The sequence below is a fragment of the Staurois parvus genome, unplaced genomic scaffold, assembly GCF_062004578.1.
Source record: "Staurois parvus isolate SC_StPar_1 unplaced genomic scaffold, SC_StPar_1.0 ptg000813l, whole genome shotgun sequence".
Taxonomy (NCBI): Eukaryota; Metazoa; Chordata; class Amphibia; order Anura; family Ranidae; genus Staurois; species Staurois parvus.
In genome coordinates, this window is record NW_028318609.1 from 1079624 (window position 1) to 1101840 (window position 22217).

The 22217-nt window shown below is 42.4% G+C and overlaps 1 protein-coding gene across 2 annotated transcripts; it reads right to left on the minus strand.

Annotated features, from left to right (window-relative positions):
• Positions 1–1983: 1983 nt before the first annotated feature.
• Positions 1984–17330, minus strand: LOC149444119 (uncharacterized). 2 transcript variants are annotated; one of them, XM_089654877.1, is made up of 8 exons: positions 17209–17330; positions 7075–7125; positions 6213–6491; positions 6054–6122; positions 4736–5014; positions 4576–4647; positions 4346–4481; positions 1984–2558 (listed from the first exon to the last, which is right to left on the minus strand). In XM_089654877.1, exons 2-8 carry the CDS (start codon positions 7086–7088, stop codon positions 2274–2276), a joined length of 1134 nt encoding a protein of 377 aa, XP_089511003.1. In that variant the 5' UTR covers positions 7089–7125; positions 17209–17330; the 3' UTR covers positions 1984–2273. The 2 variants fall into 2 exon arrangements, with proteins under 2 accessions (XP_089511003.1, XP_089511002.1); XM_089654876.1 differs by having other exon boundaries at positions 17122–17326.
• Positions 17331–22217: the final 4887 nt, after the last annotated feature.

Here is a 22217-nt window from a genome sequence, read left to right on the forward strand (position 1 = left end):
CGGCTTGAATTATCTTGCTTTGCATGTAATGAGTCTCCTATATTAGTTTCACCTTTTAAGTTGCATTACTGAAATAAATGAACTTTTGCACGATATTCTAATTTTGAGTTTCACCTGTATATTCTCCCAGTATTTCAGAGGCTTGTCTAAATATTGTGCAGAAAACTTTAAGCAAGCTTCAATATACTTTTTCTTCAGCAATGGAGTCTTGCGTGGTGAGCATGTATACAGGCCATGGTGGTTGAGTCCATTACTTTTTTTTTTTTAAAGAAAACAAGTGTAGCTGCTAATTCCAGGTCTTTCTGACACTCTCCACAACTGGTTCTTGGCCTCTTGAGAATTCCTTTCACTCCTCTGTCAGAAATCTTGTGAAGAGCACCTGTTCTTTCCACTTCTGGATTATGGCTCCAACAGTGCTCACTGGAACATTCAGAAGTTTAGAAATCCTACTCTAACCAATGCCATCGATATGTTTTGCAACAATAAGGTTGCAAATGGTCTTGGCGAGAGCTCTTTGCTTTTACCCATGAGATGTTTCGTGTGACACCTTGGTAAAGACAGTTTTATATGCCATCAGTTGATACTACAACAGCTGATATTAATTTGCACTGACAAAAAGGAGCAGGATGGCTATTTACCGAAATTTCAGCTGGTGCCTTGTCTTTTTGCACCTCCCTTTCTTCATGTGTTCAATACATTTTCCCTGTATCATTCCATTTTGTTACACATCTTAATTTCTGAACATTTTTTGAATGTATGGATTGCATGGGTTGTTACCACCATGTGGTGAAAATTTCACATGGAACTTTAATAGCATCCTAGTCTTAGTTTGTAGGGTTCAATATAGGAGTTCCCCACCCTTTGCAGCTATAACAGCTTCAACTCTGCTGGGAAGGCTGTCCAGAAGGTTTAGGAGTGTGTCTATGGGAAGGTTTGACCATTCCTCCAGAAGTACATTTGTGAGGTCAGGCACTGATGTCAGATGACAAGGCCTGGCTCCCAAAATCCACTGGGATTCATCCCACAGGTGTTCTAGCGGGTTGAGATCAGGACTCTGTGCAAGTCAGTCAAGTTCCTCCACCCCACGTCTTTATGGGCCTTGCTTTGTGCACTGGTACGCAGTGATGCTGGAACAAGGGGCCATCTCCAAACTGTCCCCACAAAGTTGGGAGCATGAAGTTGTCCAAAATGTCTTAGTATGCCGACACCTTAATGAGTTTCCTTCACTGGAACTAAGGGGCCAAGCCCAACCCCTGAAAAACAACCCCACACCATAATCCCCTCCACTAAACTTTACACTTGGCACAATGCAGTCAGGCAAGTACTGTTCTGGCAGCCGCCAAACCCAGACATGTCCATCAGATTGCCAGAGAAGTGTAATTTGTCACTCCAGAGAACATGTCTCCACTGCTCTAGAGTCCAGTGGCGGCGTTCTTTACACCACTGCATCCAACACTTTGCATTGCACTTGGTGATGCAAGGCTTGGATGCAGCTGCTCGGCCATGGAAACCCATTCCATGAAACTCTATGTACTGTTGTGCTAATCTGAAGACCACACGCAGTATGGAGGTCTTTAGCCATCAACTCTGCAGACAGATGGAGACTCCTGCACACTGTGCGCTTCAGCATGTGCTGACCACACTCAATTTTAGGAGGTCTGCCACTTCGTGGCAGAGTTGCTTCACTTTGTTATAATACCAATAACAGTTGACTGTGGAATATTTAGTAGCAAGGAAATGTCACGGATGGACATATTGGACAGGTGGCAACCTATCACGGTACCACACTTGAATTCACTGAGCTCCTGAGGAGCGACCCATTCTTTCACAATTGTTTTTAGAAGCAGTCTGCATGCCTAGGTGCTTGATTTTATACATCTGTGGACAGGAAGGTGATTAGGAACATCTGAATCCAATGATTTGGAGGTGTCCCAATACCTTTGGCAATATAGTGTAAAAAAAAAAAATTTAAAAAAAAAAAACTTTTCCAAAAACTTTAATCTTTATTTACTTATATAGAAAACATTTTTAAAAAACCTAGTGGTGAATAAATACCACCAAAAGAAAGCAGTCTCAAAAAAATTAAAAGAATTAATTTGAGTACAGTATTACATGACTGAAGAATTGTCTTTCAAGGTTTATCATTCAAGGTTTGACAGCGCTGAAAACGGGGAGGAATGTGAGTGTCTGAATTTGAAGTGGTTAAAGTCCTGTAGCTTTTCTTGCATATATTCAATCTAGGATGTGGTGCCTCCCTCCCCCTTTGTTTTGGATTAGCTTTTTCTTTTTCGTATAGTGACTCGGATATTCTTCAGAACATCTAAATATTTCTTTGAATCTGGCTGCAAGGATGGATCCTCTTCTAGGTATCTTGCTTCAGATATGGTGTACTTCACAAAATTCTCAATGCTGTAAATATAGCTGAAGGCTGCTCTTTTGCTGGTTGTAAAGAGATCAAGCTGCCGGAAGAATTCCACAGTCTGTTCAGGATGGTGAATAAATGTTGCTGAAGCACGTTCAGGGTCCATGTAGTGAAGGAATTGTGCTATACTGTTCACCTGAAAGTAGAAGAGGAAAATCAACCATATGTTTATTAAATCATGAAATTGGCTCAAAATCAGTGTTAAAGTATACCCTCACCTTTAGTAACATGTTACACCCATATTCAGGGTTTTAACATGTTACTTAAGCATCTGCTGGCACTCTGACCTAATCCCCCATTGCGACAGTGGGATCTTCTCCAAGCACCAGCTTTCACAATTCATACACAGTGCATCCATGTGGCACTCTGCCCACACAGCCACATCATTCACAGAGTTTTGAATGAACTAAGCACATCAGCAATTGCAGGAGAGCTTGCAGTTTTTATTGATCTACCTGGACTGCAGTAACTGCTTGCCTGTTTGGGAGGTATGGGCAGGGAGTGTACTGAGGGTCTGCAGGAGCCTGATATTGCACCCAGGGGTATATAAAATCAGTTAGCCCGTGTACAAGATCAAAAGTGAGCCTTATGTATGGGGGGGAAAACAAAATGCATCTTGAAAAGCACATGTCGGCGTGGTTTCATTAAATATTGGGTGTGGCTTAAAGGGGGTGTGGATAGTCTGGGAAGACTTACATAGTCCAGAATGTGGTAATGGTAAATAGGAAATGTACAGTGCAGAATGAGGGGGTGAAGATGCCAAGTATGAACCCTCCTCACATACCAAAAAGGAAGAATGCATAGAGTGAATGGGTTGGCATAGTTAACCAAAATGACAACTCTAAGATATTACCACCATTGAAAAAACAAAAACAGGATAGGGAGTGGTGTCTCATTTGTGCAATGTAGTCATAAGACATGTAAAAAAGTCAATTTTCAAAATCTAAAAAATGGGAAACAAGGTAGCTTATAACTGGAATTTATACATGCCTATGCCACTGTCTTTTGACCCATGGAATACTCCTAATTACTGTACCACAATTGACAATCTCAGACACACAAACCTCAAGACCAAGGATCATTTAAAAAAATAAATTCAATTACATTTGCTTTTCTGCACACAGAGATAAAATTTGTCTGAGCCAACCTTACAGAAGGTAATTAAAACCAGAAATTTGAGAACAAACACCATGGTCAGGTTTATGTCAAACAGGTTTGTATGTTGCTTACTCCTGCAGTCAGTGTATGGAGTGAACAAGGAAGAAGAGGGAAAGGTGAGAGACACAGATGGAAAGGGGAGTTGGAGAGATAGGGGGGCAAAGATGGAGAAAGTGAGGTGAAAGAGGATCAAAGAAGTGGCAGAGCAATAGGCTGTGAAGGGGGGGGGTTCTCTGCAGTGAGCTCACCAATTATGCCTCCTCCCCCCCTCACTTCTGGCAGATACTGTACAATCCCGGTGGTGTATGTATTTAGAAGTAATGAGAAAGCAGTGGGACATACTGAGGTAGCTGGAGCTAGGCAACTGATGATATCACTCTGCCAGGGTGCCAAAGGCTGCGGGCAGCCACAACTAGAATATCACTATTAAAATGCAAAAATAGAACAAATTCCATCTGCCAACTAATCTTTGACACCTCTAATGAAATTATGGAACATGGGCATATTGTTGACATTTAGTCACCCTATGTGCACATTGTGTGTCAGGGAACAGTGGACCCCCCTTCCCTTGGGGCCCATGTGCAATGCACACATGGATGATACGCCACTGTGGGCTGCTGATCAGGGGTACAATGCTTTACAGGGTCCTACGAAAAAAAAAAAAAAAAAAAAAAAAAACCACACACACACACACACACACACACACACACACACACACACTTTGTGGACATCAGGTGAACATTTAAAAAGGGTGCATTTTCTTACCTGCATTCTGAGGATAGACTTTGAATATGATATTTCAAGGTATTTCCTGAATCCCACAATTACTGGAGAATACAGTGAATGTTTCTTAAACAATCCTGGCTTCAGGGTTAATGCAGTAGCAGATTCAGTGGATGTGCTAGAATGTGGAAATGGAGTGTTACAGGTAAGCTTAGAACAAAAGTGTAAAATCCTATAACTATGAGAGAGATACAATACAATGTTTAACTTACCTTGGTTGGTCCTCTGCCACCTCTTCCTCCTCTTCCTCGCTTGTCCTCAGATCCTCCTCATCGTCTTCACAGCTGTAAAAGGAAAGCTTTAGTAAGTCTAAGCTGTGACTTACAAAAATGATCATCCCTAACAATATCAATGAAACAATCTTATACGTACTACGGTGTTTCTGTAGCCTTATTGATGATAAGACTTCCTCTTGCCTCTAAAAAACTTATAAAGTAGTGACGGGGGGTGATAGCTCCTTCAGGGTCCAGGTCTTCATATGCGACTACACTCAGGTTCTTTACCAAATGCCGCATTTTGGATCGAGCCTCCTTAACAACTTCTTTGAACATAGCCTCATCACCATTTTTTAGACAGGCTCTTCTTAAGTGAACTGAAAAACTGTCGTGCAATCTTAGGCAAAACTTGCAAACCAGTGGAATTCTTGTGTTTCTGGAGAGAGGAATAGAGTTTAACAAATAAAATCAAGAAATAGATGCAATGGGTAATTCAGCTTTCCAAACACAAATGGTCTGATAGATTTAATATATGTTAATACAATTGTTAAAGTCTCACAAGCTGCTCTAACATGTTCAGTTAACTTCAAAAGTTACTAAACTTGAAACCAATCACAGCAGGTCACATGACAATTGTAAAATGGATGGCTCCCTTTCATGCCATCCATTGTAGACAATTGTGCCACTAGCTGTGATTGGTCACAGTGATCATAAGTACAGACTGGGCCAATCACAGGTGTGATTTCAGTCATTTAAAATGCTTGCTTATAGCAAAGAAACTCTTTGCAATAACCAATGTGTAAAATACTGATCACTTCCCCTAAGTAGTACAATGTTACCATAGTAACACTATACTACTCTGGTCACTATTCTGAAAATTTTTTTTTTTTTTTTTTTTTTTTAATTCTTTTGTACTGCCACCAGTCCATGTCCCTGATCACAGCCACACCAGTTATATGATGCTGTACTGCACTGGTGACAGTACAAAGTTGTGTTTTTTTTTTTTTTTTTACACACTTTTACTAAATACCTTGGACGGTCTACTTCACAAAAAGGGGTCATTTGGAGGACATTTGTACTGTACTGACATTTTTGGGCTTTAAGAAATTAAATTGGCCGTCAGTACTTCAGGATTGAGCGATTATTCCGATATATACAAAGTTTGTGAACTCTAACTTTCCTAGAGACTAAATACTGACTTGGGTTATTTTCAAAGAAATGTAGAATACATATTGGCCTAAATTTATGAAGAATTATTTATTTGCAAAAATGTTATAACAGAACAAAAAAAATTCACAATTTCTGGTCATTTTTTAATTTAGCAAAGAATAAAACCCCCAGTGGTGATTAAATACCATTAAATAATGGTGATTAGAAAGCTCTAGTTGTGAACAAAATGGGGGGGGGGGTGGGGAAAAAAAAAAAAAAAAAAAAAAAAAGAATTCCAGGAGTTCAGCTTTGTATTGTGAGCCAACCTTTGATGGTTAAATTCGTCATCTTCATTGGCAGGATATCCCTCAGCTTCCTCCTCAGGAACTTGGGAACTGTAATAGTAGTTTGTAAACAGTTTACTTATTTTCTGACACTTCATATAGGATCACAGTAAAGAAAAAATAAATAAAAATGTCACATACAGTTGTCTTTCTGATCGCTTATATATGGTACTTTTTCTGGCCTCCAAGAATTTTGCAAAGAAATCCTGTGGTGTGCTGGAACTTGTTGTATCGTCCAGATCGCGATACTGAACAAGGCTGAGATTTCTCACCAGTTCTCGCATAGTAGCCCGGGCCTCCTCAACAAGGACTTTGATCTCTGCCTCGTCAGCATTTTTCCTGCAAACCCTTCGCAGATGCACAGAGAGAACTTCCTGAAGTTTAACACAATACTTGCAGAGCAGAGGAATTCTGGTATTTCTGAGGGGAAGGAAAAAAAAGTGTGTGGGGGTGGGGGGGGGTGTCTGTGTCAGTGTCATGTGCCAGTTCAAAAAAAAAAAAAATAATGCAATAATGTATTCAGGTAAAAAATACATTTGGGCAAAAATGTGGAAAATACAACTTCAGTTATTTTACAGTCTTTAATCCCCATGCTTGTAAAAAAAAAAAAAAAAAAAACATTTCAAATATACTGTGCCTTTAAAAATACAAATCTACATTTTTGGAATGCATTTACAAATATATGTAAAAATGTTATAATGAGATTCTTTTTTTTTTTAAGATATAAAAAAAGTAATTTTATTTAATATATTCTTCAGATTTATGGCCAAAAATGAATATGGACAAAATTTTAGCATTTCAAATATATGGCAATTTAAAATATATTTTTCTTCCATGTGGGCATTTCCATATGAAGGCTAAGGAGTGGTACTGCAAATCAGGTCCTGAATAAAGCATAGAATGGTTTAAAAAAAAAAAAAATAATATTTAGGCAGGAGGAGAGCTTCAGTGTCTACCACTGAAGAGAAATGGCTGATACTATGTACAGCATGAAATTACTCACCCGTCAGATTCCATGGCAAACTTGTTTTGACTGTAAGTTGATCTGTTAAAGCTAAAGATGCAAAAAAAAAAAAAAAAAAAAAACATAAAAACCTAAGAATTCTAAAATTATATTTATTAAATATATATATAAAAAATTAAAGTAAAAACTGATCAAATATTAAAGATGGACACAAAACATGTAATTGTGGAAGGATTTCCAGTATTGCAAAAGCTCTGAAGGTCTAATGGTCTGTTTGGAGTGCCTGAGTTGGAGAATTTATCCAAGGTTTGAACAGTTTTTGTTTTTTTTTTTTTTTTTTAATTCTACCATTACCAGCCAGTCCCATGGCATCTCATAAATGAGACCACCTAATGACTGAAAGTAGACTTCTGAATTTCACCTGTTATCAAGTCTAACAAAAATTAGACCAATTTGACTGCAACAAAATTTACAGAACTTTTCATGAATGGTCAGAAAAAGGCACAGACAGCATCTAGTGGCAGACACATCATTACCACTTGAAAACCAGTATCGGATCTCTGAAACATTAAGTGCAATAATATAATTTACCAAAATTGTCTATGGATTGGTTTATGCAATTCAACTATGGAGAAGCTTGGATTTAAACCTCAAAAAAAAAAAAAAAAAAAAAATAATAATAAAAAAAAAAAAAAAAAAAAAAAGTACTGTCTAATCTCACTGTATGTAAAGATAAAGTTTCTTTACAGTATCTGCAATTTGCAGATTCATGTTCTCAAATGTAGCACTATGTGCTTTGAGAACATGAATTTACATAGAGGTGCAAGGCTTTGCATTCTCATAGCTCTGACCACTGTTTCCTGATAAGTCTGAGAGTTGTAGTTTTCAGTGACAGTACTTCTTGATCATGTGATCACCAAGAAAGCCAAATTTTCATTGATCCAACCCACATGCCCACAGCAACTAGCTAACCGAGGCATGCATGTGCAGCTGTGACTTGGGATAAGAGGAGATATAGATAGCCATGATATACTTTCACAGCCTGCACTACCTCTGGCCACCACTAGAGGGAGACTACTCCAATCCAGCTGGATGACTACACACATAGGCAGACACAAATCTTATATACAATCTGGTGCACACTAAGGGCTGAGGAGCAGACTAGCGATCAGCACACCCTTCTGGGATTCCTCCAGCTATCCTAAAAGCTAAAACCCCGGTGTTAAATCACTCTTCCACTAACCACCCCCCCCCCCCCCACCTTACACCAGACACCAAACAGTAGCTTGCCACCAGCAAACAGTTTTATCTGCAGACTGGCCTGCTGGGACACCACACAAACCTTTGTCTGGCAGACCTGTTACCTTTACAATCTGCCAACATGCAATGCCAAGCTGCAGTTTCCAAAGCGAGCAAAATCCTCTAAAAGGTATAGACTCCAGGAGATATATTACCCCTGTACAAATTAGTAACACCTCATCTGGAATATGAGGTTCAGTTTTGGGCACCAATTCACAAAAAGGTGATCGTGGAACTGGAGAAAGCACAGAGAAGGGCAACTAAACTGATAAGAGGCATGGAGCTCAGCTATGAGGAAAGATTAGAGGAACTGAATTTATTCTCAGAAGAGGAGATTAAGGGGGGATATGATCAACATGTATAAATACATCAGTGGTTCATATAGTGAACTCGGTGTAGAGCTATTCACCCTGAGGACAAGGGGGCACTCTTTATGTCTGGGGGAAAAGAAAAAAAAAAAATTTAATTTCCAAATTTGAAAAGGCTTTTTCACAGTAAGAGGGGTGAAAATGTGGAATAGTCCCCCTCAACTGGTTCTGGCCAGCTCAGTAGATTTCTTTAAAAAAAAAAAAAAAAAAGCCTGGATTCTTTCCTATACACACAATATAGCTGGATACTAACATTTGCAGGTAATGTTGATCCAGGGAAGAGCCGATTGCCTCTTGGAAGGGGGGGGGGGGGGGGTCAGGATAGAATTTTTCTCCTGCAGGTGCAAATTGGGTCACACTTTACCTGGGTTTTTTGCCTTCCTCTGGATCAACTGTGGGTATATTATAACTTTATTGGCTTTTTTCAGACAGACCAACTATGTACATGTTACACCCATATTCAGGGAGGGGCCTAGAGAGGTCTAAATACATAACCTGGATCATGTCCTTCTCTTGGCCAACAGTCAGGAGACACTTGTTCAACATCGAGAGGTGCTTTTATGCACCCATGACTCGTTTGGTTGGCTATTGGGAAAAAAAAAAAAAAAAAAAAAAAGAGCGCTGTGCCCTACACAAAGGATGATATTCCTGGGTGCCCTGCTGGATGCGTAGGCCAACATGGTACAGCTTCCTCAAGAGTCACTTCTTTAGTCCAAAAAGTGATGTTTGCCTTGGAAGCAGCCACCTGACCTGCTTGAGCATTCTGGGTTCAATGATCCAGTAGGCCCCAATTCTTTCCAGTGATCTAGTGGGCTCAGTGGCACATGCAAATATTACAGAATTCCTTCCTCAGGGTGGAGTACCCATGCATCAACCAATATGCCTTTTTGGGGCAGTGAAAGTTTCTATGGCGGTGGACTCACTCAGAATTTGAAGAGGTGTCTCCCGATGTGCCATCATATCTGAAAATGGTCACTTGATGCTAGTCTGAAGGGCTGGGGAGCCGATAACCAAGACCAAGTGGCTCAAGGTCAGTGGCAATTTGATGCTAGGGAAATCAAAACAAACATGCAGGAGCAAACAAAAATGTTGGAGCTCAGAACAGCCTTCAAGGACTTATTGGCCTTTGCTACACTAGAGAAGAAGTGTCCTCTTGCCAATGGACAACAGAGTGGCAATGGCATTCATCCAAAGACAAGGAGGGACAAAGTCATAAGCTGCTGATGGAGGTTCGCCCAGTGATCAAATGGGCTCAGATACACCTGGCGGATCTGAAGGCGAGATATGTATGGGCAGCACAAAACCAGTTGGCCAACTCTTTAGGCAGCTCATTCCTTTAAAACAAGTGGTCCTTGAGTCCAACAGTCTTAACGCTTCCATCCCAGAAGTGGGTCTCTCACCAAATAGACCTAGCAGCAACTCCTCTGAACACTAAGGGGTTTATTTACTAAAGCTGGAGAGTCCAAAATCAGACTCCCTTCTGCATAGAAACCAATCAGCTTCCAGGTTTCATTGCCAAAGCTTCATTGAACAAGCTGAGGTTAGAAGCTGATTGGTTTCTATGCAGAAGGGAGTCTGATTTTGGACTCTCCAGCTTTAGTAAATAAACCCCCTGGTGTCAGATTCCTGGCAAGCATTCTGTACCTGGCAGTGGACTGTCTTCATCACCAGTGCAGTTTTCAGTTGGTAATATATATATATATTTTAATATCTTTCCACCCAACTCCCCTAATTGCCAGGTTTTAGGCCAGGCTCAATTGCTCTTCAGTGACAGCAATCATTTCACTCTGGCTGAGACCTTGGTTCCCAACTCTTCTCCAACTCTGTTGATACTTCCCGTGACTCTGCATTTGCTCCTCCAAGGCCAGTTCCGACATCCAGTTACCGAAACATTGCACCTCATAGCATGGAAGTTGAAAGGCAAAGAATTCAAGTCCAAGGTTGTTCTGAGGAGGTAGTGGCTGCACTTAGTTTACAAATGATTTTATTAATTTTTATGAAATGGGCTGCAAAGACAACATTACAGCATCAAGTAACATAAAACAGAAACAAGGCACATCCGTAATATAAATTTCAAAAAGGTACAATCATGCAAGGCAGAAAAATTAAGTGTATGAGCAAGATAGGCAAGAGGGTAAGCAGAACAATGGCACCAACAGAAAAACACGATCAATAAAATCATAAATATTATTAAGATAGTAGATGCCTATGCGTTTTCCAAACCTCCCACTTTCTGCCAAATAACTGCATCCTATCCTGTAACATGTAATGAATTTTCTCCATGAGCATCACCTCTCCGCAAAACCGGAGGGCAATGGCACCGTGGGCGACCTTCAGTGCAGGGCAATCAGACGGTATGGATTAGCCTCATAGCCACCATCCGTATCCCCGCAATGTAAGCTCCCAACAGGCAAGACTGCATAGACAGATGCATCTGCCACAGCAGAGACCACTTTGGAGACCCTGCGCCACACCAACAAAAGGTTTAGGCAAGCCCAAAATGTGTGTACCAAGGTACCAGCTAAGCCACAACCCCAGAAACACAGATGGGACAGCCCTGGGAACATGATACTAAGCCTAGAAGGGGTATAATACCAGCAGGTTAGTACTTTGAGGGCCGTCTCCCAAACAGAAAGAAATAGAGCTTTTACGTATACTATCCACCATGGAGTCCCAATCCTTTTCAGAATAAGTGACACCACTAGCTGCCTCCCATTTCTGTCTATATGAGGGGGAATGAGGAATAGATCGTGACAAAAAAAAAAACCCACACAATACAAATCTGAAATAAGACCCCTGCCCCTAGGAGAGTCACGGCTAGTATGTTCGATAAAAGTAATCGGGGACAAATGTGTCATATCAAAATGTGTATGAGGAAAAAAAAAAAAAAAAAAAGTCTAATTTGCCTGTAACGATAGTATTCTCGGAGCAGGAGATCAAAAAGTGCGAGTAGCATCTCAAAAGTGATACAAGATCCTCTTTGAAAAATCAGATAATCTGATAAAAGGAATGATCATACCACCAACGAAACGCCTGTGGAGACTAGAATGCTGTGATGAATCTCGGGTCCCCAAATTGTTATGTGGCATAATTAAATATTGCCATGTGACAAAAGTAAAGATCGGCATGAGAAAAACCAAAAACAGCACTACCTTACTAATCAATACCTTGACAATGGTGGAACCCTCTAATGTATGATCATCTCAAATTTCAATATTAACACCGTACCGATCACTGATATGTATGTTCATGGAATGCATGTAAAAACACTTAAATCAAGACATAAAAAAAGCAAACTTAACAGGGATGGTGGAAACTCCTCCTATAGATATTTGAAATACTGATTAACTTCAACTGCAATAATTCACATTGTTATAGTAACTAAAACATATCAAATTCAGTGTAACAATCTAAACAATAAAAAAGTTCAATAATGGTGGGAACCTCCCAACTAACAAGTTTTTGAAGTTAATTTGTATTGCAAATATTTGTATAGGGGTTTCCACCATCCCTGCTATGTTTTTATGTCAGTAAGGCAGTGAATGGTGTCTACAGAGCAGTAGACTGCCAGAAGATCAGTGGATGGTGTCAGTAGGGCGTCAGTGGACCATGTCATCAGGGGCTGTGGATCGTGTCAGCAGGGAAGAGGACGGCATTAGTAGGAAAGTGCTCGGTGTCAGTAGAGCAGTGGATGGTGTCACAGATGGACAGATTTAACCCCACAGCTGCTGGGGAAGTAGCTGAGTGGCAGGATCACAATTAACCCCTCAATGGCCAGGCACCTTTACCATGTAACCAGCAGCCACTGCTTGAAGCCAACTGGTTATTTTACACCTATCATTTCTCAGTGTGGGCAGTGGGAAGGTAAGCTTAGGGGTCTGTCAGTGGGAACAGGGGTTGGTAGTCAGGGAATGAGGGTCTGTATGTGGCAGGTTGGGGTCAGTAGTGTAGGATGAAGGGTGTCAGTCTGCGGGGAGTGGGGGACAGTACTTTGGGCTGCATTATAATAAGAGCAGATAGAGGTGGTTCGGAACGTCACACCCTTCACTACTATATGACAGACCCCCACAACCCCAACTACTGCCCCTCCCCCACTGGCAGTTGGGGATGCCTCTCCAGCACCTGTAGGGTTAAGTCTGTGTCCCTGGGGATGGTCACTGTTAATGAGGTCTGTCTGCTCAGTTGTCACAATGCCCTGCTCGTCAATGCCCCCCCCCCCCCCCATGAAATCCTCTACCCCCTGCCTCTGTTGCTGCCCAGTGTTTATGGAGTTAAATGTTTTTAGGGAACTCTTCAGATCTCTCACTGATCTGGAGCTGTGAACGGGTAATCAGTGATAAGAAACTGGAAGAGCATATGGGGGAGAGAACTGAGAATGCAGGGAGACAAGGGGTAGCAGGGACAGCTGACATGTGGAGGGAAGAGTAAGATGCAGGATGGTATGGGGTGACAGATGGTCAAGATGACAATACTGAAAACAGTAATTGGTGCAGGGAGAGGAGACTCCTAGTGAGCAGACAGTACAGTTTGACAGCAGCAGCTGGGCTGATTGATTGCAGGAGAAGGGGACGGAGGGTGAATGGCTTCAGGAGTAGATTTAGTTGAACCAGGGTGCAGAGGAGGATCTCTTTAGGAAACCACCTCCATGGGCGGTACAGACTGGGTGGAGCTTCAAGTGACGTCACCACGCTACACAGCTGTATGGCCGGAACAGCCACACATTGGGATTGCTGCGGTATTGCCTTCTTGTTGGCTATGCAATTTTCAACTATTGTGAGTGCATTGGTTTACTTAATAAAGTTTTACGCATACTACACTATTAGTGCTTATTCGTTGCATGATTTATTGGCAGGAACACAGTTGGAGCAGAGCCAAGGAGATCAACTCTGCGCCATAAGCCAAAGAGTCGTGCGGGATTAACCCCTAATTCATTGTTGGCTTTAATATAAAAGTCCAATAGCTCCGGTAAGAGCTCTTACATGTCTGCTGTTTTTCACAAAGATTATAGAAGTGTCATCTTCCTTTGATGCACTGAATGTAGTTCTTGGACTTTTCACACCAATTACCACATTTTTGTATGAATCAATTGTTTTTTACAGTATCCAGTGCTGCAGTTTTTTTGCGATTTATTATGTTGAGGTACAGACAAGGAGCCTGTGAGACTCGTCCACCCACTACAGCAAGCAGGGACAGAAGTAGACCCCTGCTCATTGTATAGAGCTACAAATGGGAAGTGCCAAGACCAGCAGCTGGGGGAAATAGGAGGAATAGCAGCCACTGGTCTTACAAAATAGGAAACCAAAGAGAACGATTTGAAAATCAGCCTATTTCAGAGCAACTACTGGGTTAACTAGAAGATGGATGTCATTCAGTGAAGGTAGGAGTTCAGCAACACAGACATGTTAAGGTTTTTGCCCAGAGTTCCTCTTTAGGTATGCATGTACGTATGTAGTTTATGCATTTTATACAAGTATAAACCTGCAGTTCGCATAATTATGCAGGTATGCATGCACAAATGTGATACAATGTTACACCTGCTCCGCTCTGATGAAACAACGCAGTTCTAGAAAACAGAACTGTGTTAACGTTAGCCTCTTCATACCGGCAGCACGAAAATGTGCGGCCTCCTGACGTCTGGGCCTAGACGCCGAGCGGCAGCACGTTTGCGTTATTAAAAAAGGACATATGTGCCGAGAGAGCGCGCCCTGTGCGCTTCCAGCACACATGTCCGATACTCAAGGAAAGGTCCCGATCGGGACCTTTCCTGATCATGTGACCGCCGTGACAGCATGTCACATGACCCTAAACCCCGCCCCCCAGCTTCTGAAACTCTTAAAGGGCCGGGAGGCGCCAGTGTGAAGGGGTTAACTGACCTTGGCTCAGTGCCGAGTAGCTATGCATCAAACGTAGCCTCTATGCTGCAGTGCAGTCGAAATATAAGCTCCTGCAGATCAAAATGTAAGCTATTCTGGAGCAACAACTCCTATAAATGCACAGATACCCAAGCAAGGGTGTATCAGAAAAGAGTTGTACAAGCCCCCCGGGATTATGCAGACTAATGCAGTGTATAATTAAATCATGCAGCTCCCCTACAGGTAATACTTACATATAATCATCCAGACATAGATTGCTCTGTCCTTGCTATCTCTCAGGAGCCTCACTGACCAGCCCACATGTGACGTCAATCATAAGCCAAAATTGCTGCCTCCACTGCACAAGGAGTAGGCTATAGAGTGTCCCCACGGCCTGTAGTGGCTGGAGAAGAAAACTGCAGCCCAGCACTCCAGAGAGCATGGCTCAGCCAGACCAAACAGCACACTGCCCTCAGTGGAAACACTGCAAATGCAAACTTGTCATTCCTGCCACAGGACTCTGAATCGTAACAGGAGTCCAACCTTCACCCATCATGGCGGGCTCTGCCATAAAAGACCTTCAAGGACTGTCCCCCTTACATCTGCGGTCCACCCTCTTGGACCTGTATAGCACTCTGCTGGAAAACACCTTATGGCGTCTAAACTATGGTATATACAGTATATTGGAATTTATGCAGCTTTTACTTTGACTGCCTATCACATTTCTTTCTTTGAGGTGCTCAAATGTCAGGGCAGTACAAAAACCCCCAAATGATCACTTTTTGGAGTGTAAACACCCCAAGGAATTTGCAGAGGCATGTTGAGTCCATAGAAGATTTTCTTTTCCACAAGTTTTTGGAAAAAAAATTGACAATTTTTTTTACATATAGTTGTCACTTAAATATTACTCACACATGCCATGAGGTATATTACAGGTACTTATATAGCACTGACTATTTATGCAGCGCTTTACATATATATTGTACATTCACATCAGTCCCTAACCCTCAAGGGGCGTACAATCTAAGGTCCCTAACTTACATTCATATACAAAGGGCCAATTTAAACAGGATCCAATTAACCTACTAGTATGTCTTTGGAGTGTGTGTTTTTATTAGCACTGATCACTGTATTGGTGTCACAGGGGATGGCAGCAAATCCTCAGGAGGGCAAGTGGTAAATCCGCCCTTTCACAAACAGACTTAATGTGTGAAATGTTCAACTAACAAAGACTTAGGGACAGTTCACACTACATGCATGTCAGTTGCTTTTTTTTCTGCATCCGAAATGCACAGAAAGTAGGTTACATGGTTGTCAGTGGTATAGTTCACATCAGTGCTTGCAGTTCCAGTGCATTCTGGGTGCAGAGGGAAAAAAAAAAAAAAAAGAAGTAGTAGAGCAGGCTGTGTTTTCTGCACAGAACTGTACTAAAACATGGTAAAACTCATCAAAGATGAACCAGAATGCACATGTCCCTATTTAAATTCAAGGAAAAAAAAAATGCACTGGAATGCATCAAAAACGCACATGCAAAAACGCATCCGGAAAGCATCAAACTCACTGAAATGCACATGTGCCTATTCCAACTGAAGAAAAAAAAAAATGGGGGGAAAAACAGGAATGCATCAAAAATGCACTGAAACATGCCACAAACACATGTAAAAAAAAAATCCAGAACACACTGGAATGCATCATAAGCACATGTGCCCATTTCAATTGAAGAAAAAGGGGAAAAACACTGGAATGCATCAAAAATGCACCAGCACATGCCAAAAACACATCTGGAACGCATCATAACGCACATGTGCCAAAAAAAAAAAAAATGCACTGGAATGCATCAAAAACATCTGAACTGTTTCTACGGTGTGAATGGCCCTTAACCACTTGCTGATCGCAGACAGCCAAATGACAGCTTCACTATGGCCAGGCAGTTCTAGGAGGGCATCATATGACATCCTCCCAGAATGTGATCACTGTGTTCTACGGACACAGCTGATTACATGATTATGGTAAAAGGCCAATCACAGCAGCCTTTACCACATGATCAGCCATGTCCAGTAACACACTGATCACCAGGAAATGCAATTGTCGATTATCAGCTGCACTTTCCTCATGCAGTCAGTGTGAGGAAAGTACTGCCAGAAACCAGCAGTTGTCAGCACCGATCAGTGCCCAGCAGTACCACCTACCTGTGCCCAGCCTATCACTACCACCTATCAGTGCCACCTCATCAGTGGAAAAAAAAAAAAAAAAAAGTTACCTGTTTGCAGAATTTTATAATAGAAATTTTTTTTAATTTTTTGTTTATAGCACAAAAAAAAAAAAATATATACCCAGCGGTGAGTAAATACCACCAAAAGAAAGCTCTATTTGTGTGAAAAAACTGATAAAAAGTTTCATGTGTACAATGTTGCATGACCGCTCAATTGTCATTCAAAATGCAACAACACCAAAAGTTGAAAATTGGACTGGCAAGGAAGGGGGTAATAACCAGTCATACGTTCCTCAGACAAGGCAGACAGAAGCCAGTGACACACCTGAAAGCAGACAATAAAGGATTAGTTCACCTGTAAAGCACTTGTTATGTTCTGTAATGGCCGCCTATACAACGATAAAGCAGTGTACAGAATGGTAAACAGTTGCTTCTTTCCTACCACGTGGACCCTGCAAAGCTGCTAGTTCCGGTTTTCCCGCATTGTAAAAGCCGCACTTTCCCGCCCTATATATGTGCCTCTCTCAGGAAGTACGGCGAGGAATCTCCTGTCAGTGGCTTCCTGTTTCCCATGATACATAGCGGCCACTGTCTCAGTCCCGCCCCCAGATCAGTGAGACAGGAAGTGGTCATGGAGCAGCGTGTGTGTGATGGTGTGTGATGTGTGTATGCCGTGTGTATTCCGTGTGTCTCCTGCTTCGGACTGTAGCTCCTAGTCCCATGCACGGACTGTATACCTTCACTACTGAGTACTGACAGGTGAACACCTCATTAGCTGGTTGTGGCTGACAGGACGAACAGCCAGCTTCCTGTGAAAGCTCCAAGACGGCAGGCTGTGTGCACACTCATCAACTATCGCCTGTGATCAGATCGAACTGACAGACCAGTGTTTGGGAACGCATTAACCCCTTTGTGGCAGCTATATCTGTGTCCCAAAGGCTTTGTAGCCTGCTGTATTCTAAGCCCTTATGTAGAGTTGTATTTGAGAGATCCCTCCATTAACCCTGTCAGCATTGAGCTGAGATTAAAGGAAAACTTCACCTTTCCACAAACAATAATAAATGCACATTGTTTTGCAGGTAAAAAAAAAAAATGTGCATTATTTTTTGTGGGAGCCTGGAAAGCATTGCACCAGGGATCAGCAGATTGTTGATGCCATGCCGGTCTCCTGCTGACCTATCAGTGTCATACGGGGAAGCTGATACTGACAGGAGGACTCCATGAACTACCACAGTGATCACAGCACCATGGCGGTAAACCCAAGTGTGGCTCGGGGTTCATTTTCAGGATCAAAAGCAGTAACCCTGAGCCTGACTCGGGGTTATACTGTAGTGTAACTTTGTCCCTGCGATCCCCCTATGTCCTCCCGCTGAGTCCTCTGGCCGATGTCCCCCCACTGTGTCCCTCTGGCCGATGTCCTCCCGCTTTGTCCTCTGGCCGATGTCCTCCCACTGTGTCCCTCTGGCCGATGTCCTCCCGCTTTGTCCTCTGGCCGATGTCCTCCCACTGTTCCCTCTGGCCGATGTCCTCCCACTGTTCCCTCTGGCCGATGTCCCCCCACTGTGTCCCTCTGGCCGATGTCCTCCTACTGTGTCCCTCTGGCCGATGTCCTCCCGCTTTGTCCTCTGGCCGATGTCCTCCCACTGTTCCCTCTGGCCGATGTCCTCCCGCTGTGTCCTCTGGCCAATGTACTCCCACTGTGTCCCTCTGGCCAATGTCCTCCCGCTGTGTCCTCTAGCCAGTGTCCTCCCACTGTGTCCCTCTGGCCGATGTCCTCCCGCTGTGTCCTCCAGCCAGTGTCCTCCCACTGTGTCCCTCTGGCCGATGTCCTCCCGCTGTGTCCTCCAGCCGATGCTGGCATCCTTCTTCCGAGTTCCCTTCCCTGCAAGTGTCTGGACGCAAGGGGGCGGAACCGGCGGGAGATTAAAAAAAGTAAACAAAACATGACATACACACAATATATTATATTCTGTTAGGATTACATTACTGTATCAAACCATTTCACCTCAGTTTTGTCCCTAGTGCTTTGTCCTGTGCCCTGCCTGCACTGTTACCCTTCTTTCTGCCTGGAAACTTGAGAACGTCCAGGGCATCCACAAAGTGTCCCTTTAGGTCAAAATTGGTTTTGGACCAGCTAGAAAACAACGATAGTGAATTAGAACCACTTGCAGAATTGAGTGATAATGATTTGTGGGGAAATTCGTCATCAGACACTGAAGTGACAACAGCGACGATTCTGCGACTGAGCTCAGTGATGTGTGAACTTGGTACTCTATTGACTGAGGTACGGATCAATTAGCACCCCCAAGATTCCCATTTACTGGAGCATCTGGTATGAAAGCAGATGTTGAACACGACAACTCCTTGGCATACTTGCAATTATTTATGACCAATGAGGCTATTGAAAAAATAGTTACTGAGACAAATCAACAGCAACAATTTGCTACTCTGCATCAGAAGTTTCCAAGAAGCAGAGTGGGAACCAGTGACCAAAGATGACCGTTGGTCAACACAGTGGCTAAATGGTTAGCACTTCCGCCTGGCAGTACTAAGGTTGTTGGTTCAAATCCCAGCCACGGCACCTCCTGCCTGGAGTTTGCATGTTCTTCCTGTGCATGTGTGGGTTTCCTCTGGGTATTCCGGTTTCCTTCCACACTCCAAAGACATGCTGGTAGGTGAATTAGCTCCTGTCTAAATTGGCCCTAGTATGTGTGTGTATGAATGTAAGTTAGGGACATTAGATTGTATGCCCCTTGAGGGTTAGGGAATGTACAATATATATATGTAAAGCGCTGTGTAAACTGATGGCACTATATAAGTACCTGAAATAAATTTGGAAATTTCTGGGCCTAATAATACTCGAGGGAGTGGTGGGGAAACCCTTGCAGAAGTGGTATTGGACAATTAATAAATTACTTGCCACTGCATTGTTTGGCACTGTCATGTCATAGTACAGATTTTCCCTGATCATGAAATTTTTACACTTCGAAAACAACAAAGAATTTGTTGAAACTATTCATCCTGCACCAAAACTAAAGAAAATTTGGGAAGTATCTCAAATGATTCTAAAGAATTTTATACCCGGGATGTTTACTAGACTCTTGTTTGGACAGATTTAAGTGAATTTTTCCTAAGAATTACAGGCCTACAATATAAAAGAACAAATTTCCATGCAAAACAATGTACCGCTTTGACATTCAAAAATATTGACATAATCAAACCGCCTGGGAGGTTAACCGCACTCTAGCCAAAAGACAGCTACAGCACGGCTGTCTAGTTCTGGGAGGATGTCCATGGACGTTCTCCCAGAACGTGCCACTGTTGGTGATCGCTATGTCCTGCGGACACAGTTGATCATGTGATAAGGTAAATGGTCAATCACAGCAGCCTTTTGCCATCCCTGTCTGCCAATCCCTCCACTGGTTTCCCATTGCCCAACGAATAAAATTCAAAACATTAATAACATATAAAGCCATTTATAACTGTCCCAAATTACATCACCAATCTTGTCTCCATATATCACCCAAAGCGTCCCTTCGGCTCCTCCCATGACCTCCTGCTCTCTAGCTCCCTTGTCCCCAGGGGAAGACTGATAACTTTTGGGGCCCCCAGGCAATAGGGGATCATGGGGCCTCTGTGTCCTTGCCCAAACAAAAAAGCCTATGAAAAGTACCAGGGGCATCTCATGGGGCCCCCTACTGACCCCGGGCCCTCGAGCAGTGCCCGAGTTTCCAAATGGTCAGTCCGCCCCTGCTTGTCCCATTCTCCTCTCCAGGACTTCTCCAGAGCCTCCCCATCCTCTGGAACTCTCTACCCCAATCTATCCACCTATCATCTACTCTGCCCTCTTTTAGGCAATCTCTGAAAAGCTATCTCTTAAGGGAAGCCTTTCCTGCCTTCAGCTAATAACTGAATATTATATTCCTCATAGTTCATCCTCCATAGTTATTACCTTTTGTACCACCAGCCCCTCCCTCTTAGATTGTAAGCTCCAAGGAGCAGGGCCCTCCTAACCCTCTTGTATTGAACTGTATTGTCTCCATTTATATTGTAAAGCGCTGAGCAAACTGTTGTCACTATATAAATCCTGTATAATAATAGTAAGATGCTACCATCACTCCGCACCCTTGGTCATCGTGCACTTTTCCAACATAATAACTATCCAAAACACACATCTAAGGCCACTGTTGCATTTCTGAAGAAGAACAGGGTGACTGATTCAGTGGCCTAGCATGTCTCCTGATCTGAACCCAATAGAACACCTATAAGGAATTCTGAAGAGAGAAGTTGAGCATCACTCTCCATCCAGCATCCAGGCTCTAAAAGAGGTTGTTCTTGAAGAATGGAAAAGGATAGATGTTGCAATATGTCGCCAACTTGTTCATTCCACGCCTAGAAGACTTGGCGCTGTCCTTTCAAATCATGGAGGGCATACAAAATACTAGATGGAGTAGTTTTTGTTGTGGTGTGTATTCATTTTTGCATCAACTAATTTTAGTAATCTAAGTTATTTTATTAATCTCACTTTCATGTAATGAGCTAAACAAATGTCCTATAAAACTCAATTTTGCCTACATTTTGGAAATTGTTCTTGTGTTCATTGAGATATTGATTAAAATCTTACTTTTCAAAAGGGGTGTACTTATTTATGCTGAGCACTGCATATACATTCTTCAAAGTAGCAAGATATGCTTCTTAATAGTCAGCTTCTGCACCCAAGATTATTCACAGACGGGGGAAATCAATCTACAGGTGAAACTCGAAAAATTAGAATATCGTGCAAAAGTTCATTTATTTCAGTAATGCAACTTAAAATGTGAAACTAATATATGAGATAGACTCAATACATGCAAAGCAAGATAGATCAAGCCGTGATTTGTCATAATTGTGATGGTTATGGCTTACAGCTCATGAAAACCCCAAATCCACCATCTCAGAAAATTAGAATATTGTGAAAAGGTGCAATATTCTCGGCTCAAAGTGTCCCACTCTAATCAGCTAATTAAGCCATAACACCTGCAAAGGGCTCCTGAGTCTTTAAATGGTCTCTCAGTCTGGTTCAGTAGCAATCACAATTATGGGAAAGATTGCTGACCTGACAGTTGTGCAGAAAACCATCATTGACACCCTCCATAAGGAGGGAAGGCCTCAAAAGGTAATTGCAAAAGAAGTTGGATGTTCCCAAGAAGTTGGATGTATCAAAGCACATTAACAGAAAGTTATGTGGAAGGGAAAAGTGTGGAAGAAAAAGGTGCACAAGCAGCAGGGATGATCGCAGCCTGGAGAGGATTGTCAGGAAAAGACCATTCAAAAGTGTTGGGGACTTTCACAAGGAGTGGACTGAGCCTGGAGTCAGTGCATCAAGAGCCACCACACACAGATGGATCCTGGACATGGGCTTCAAATGTCATATTCCTCTTGTCAAGCCACTCCTGAACAACAAACAACATC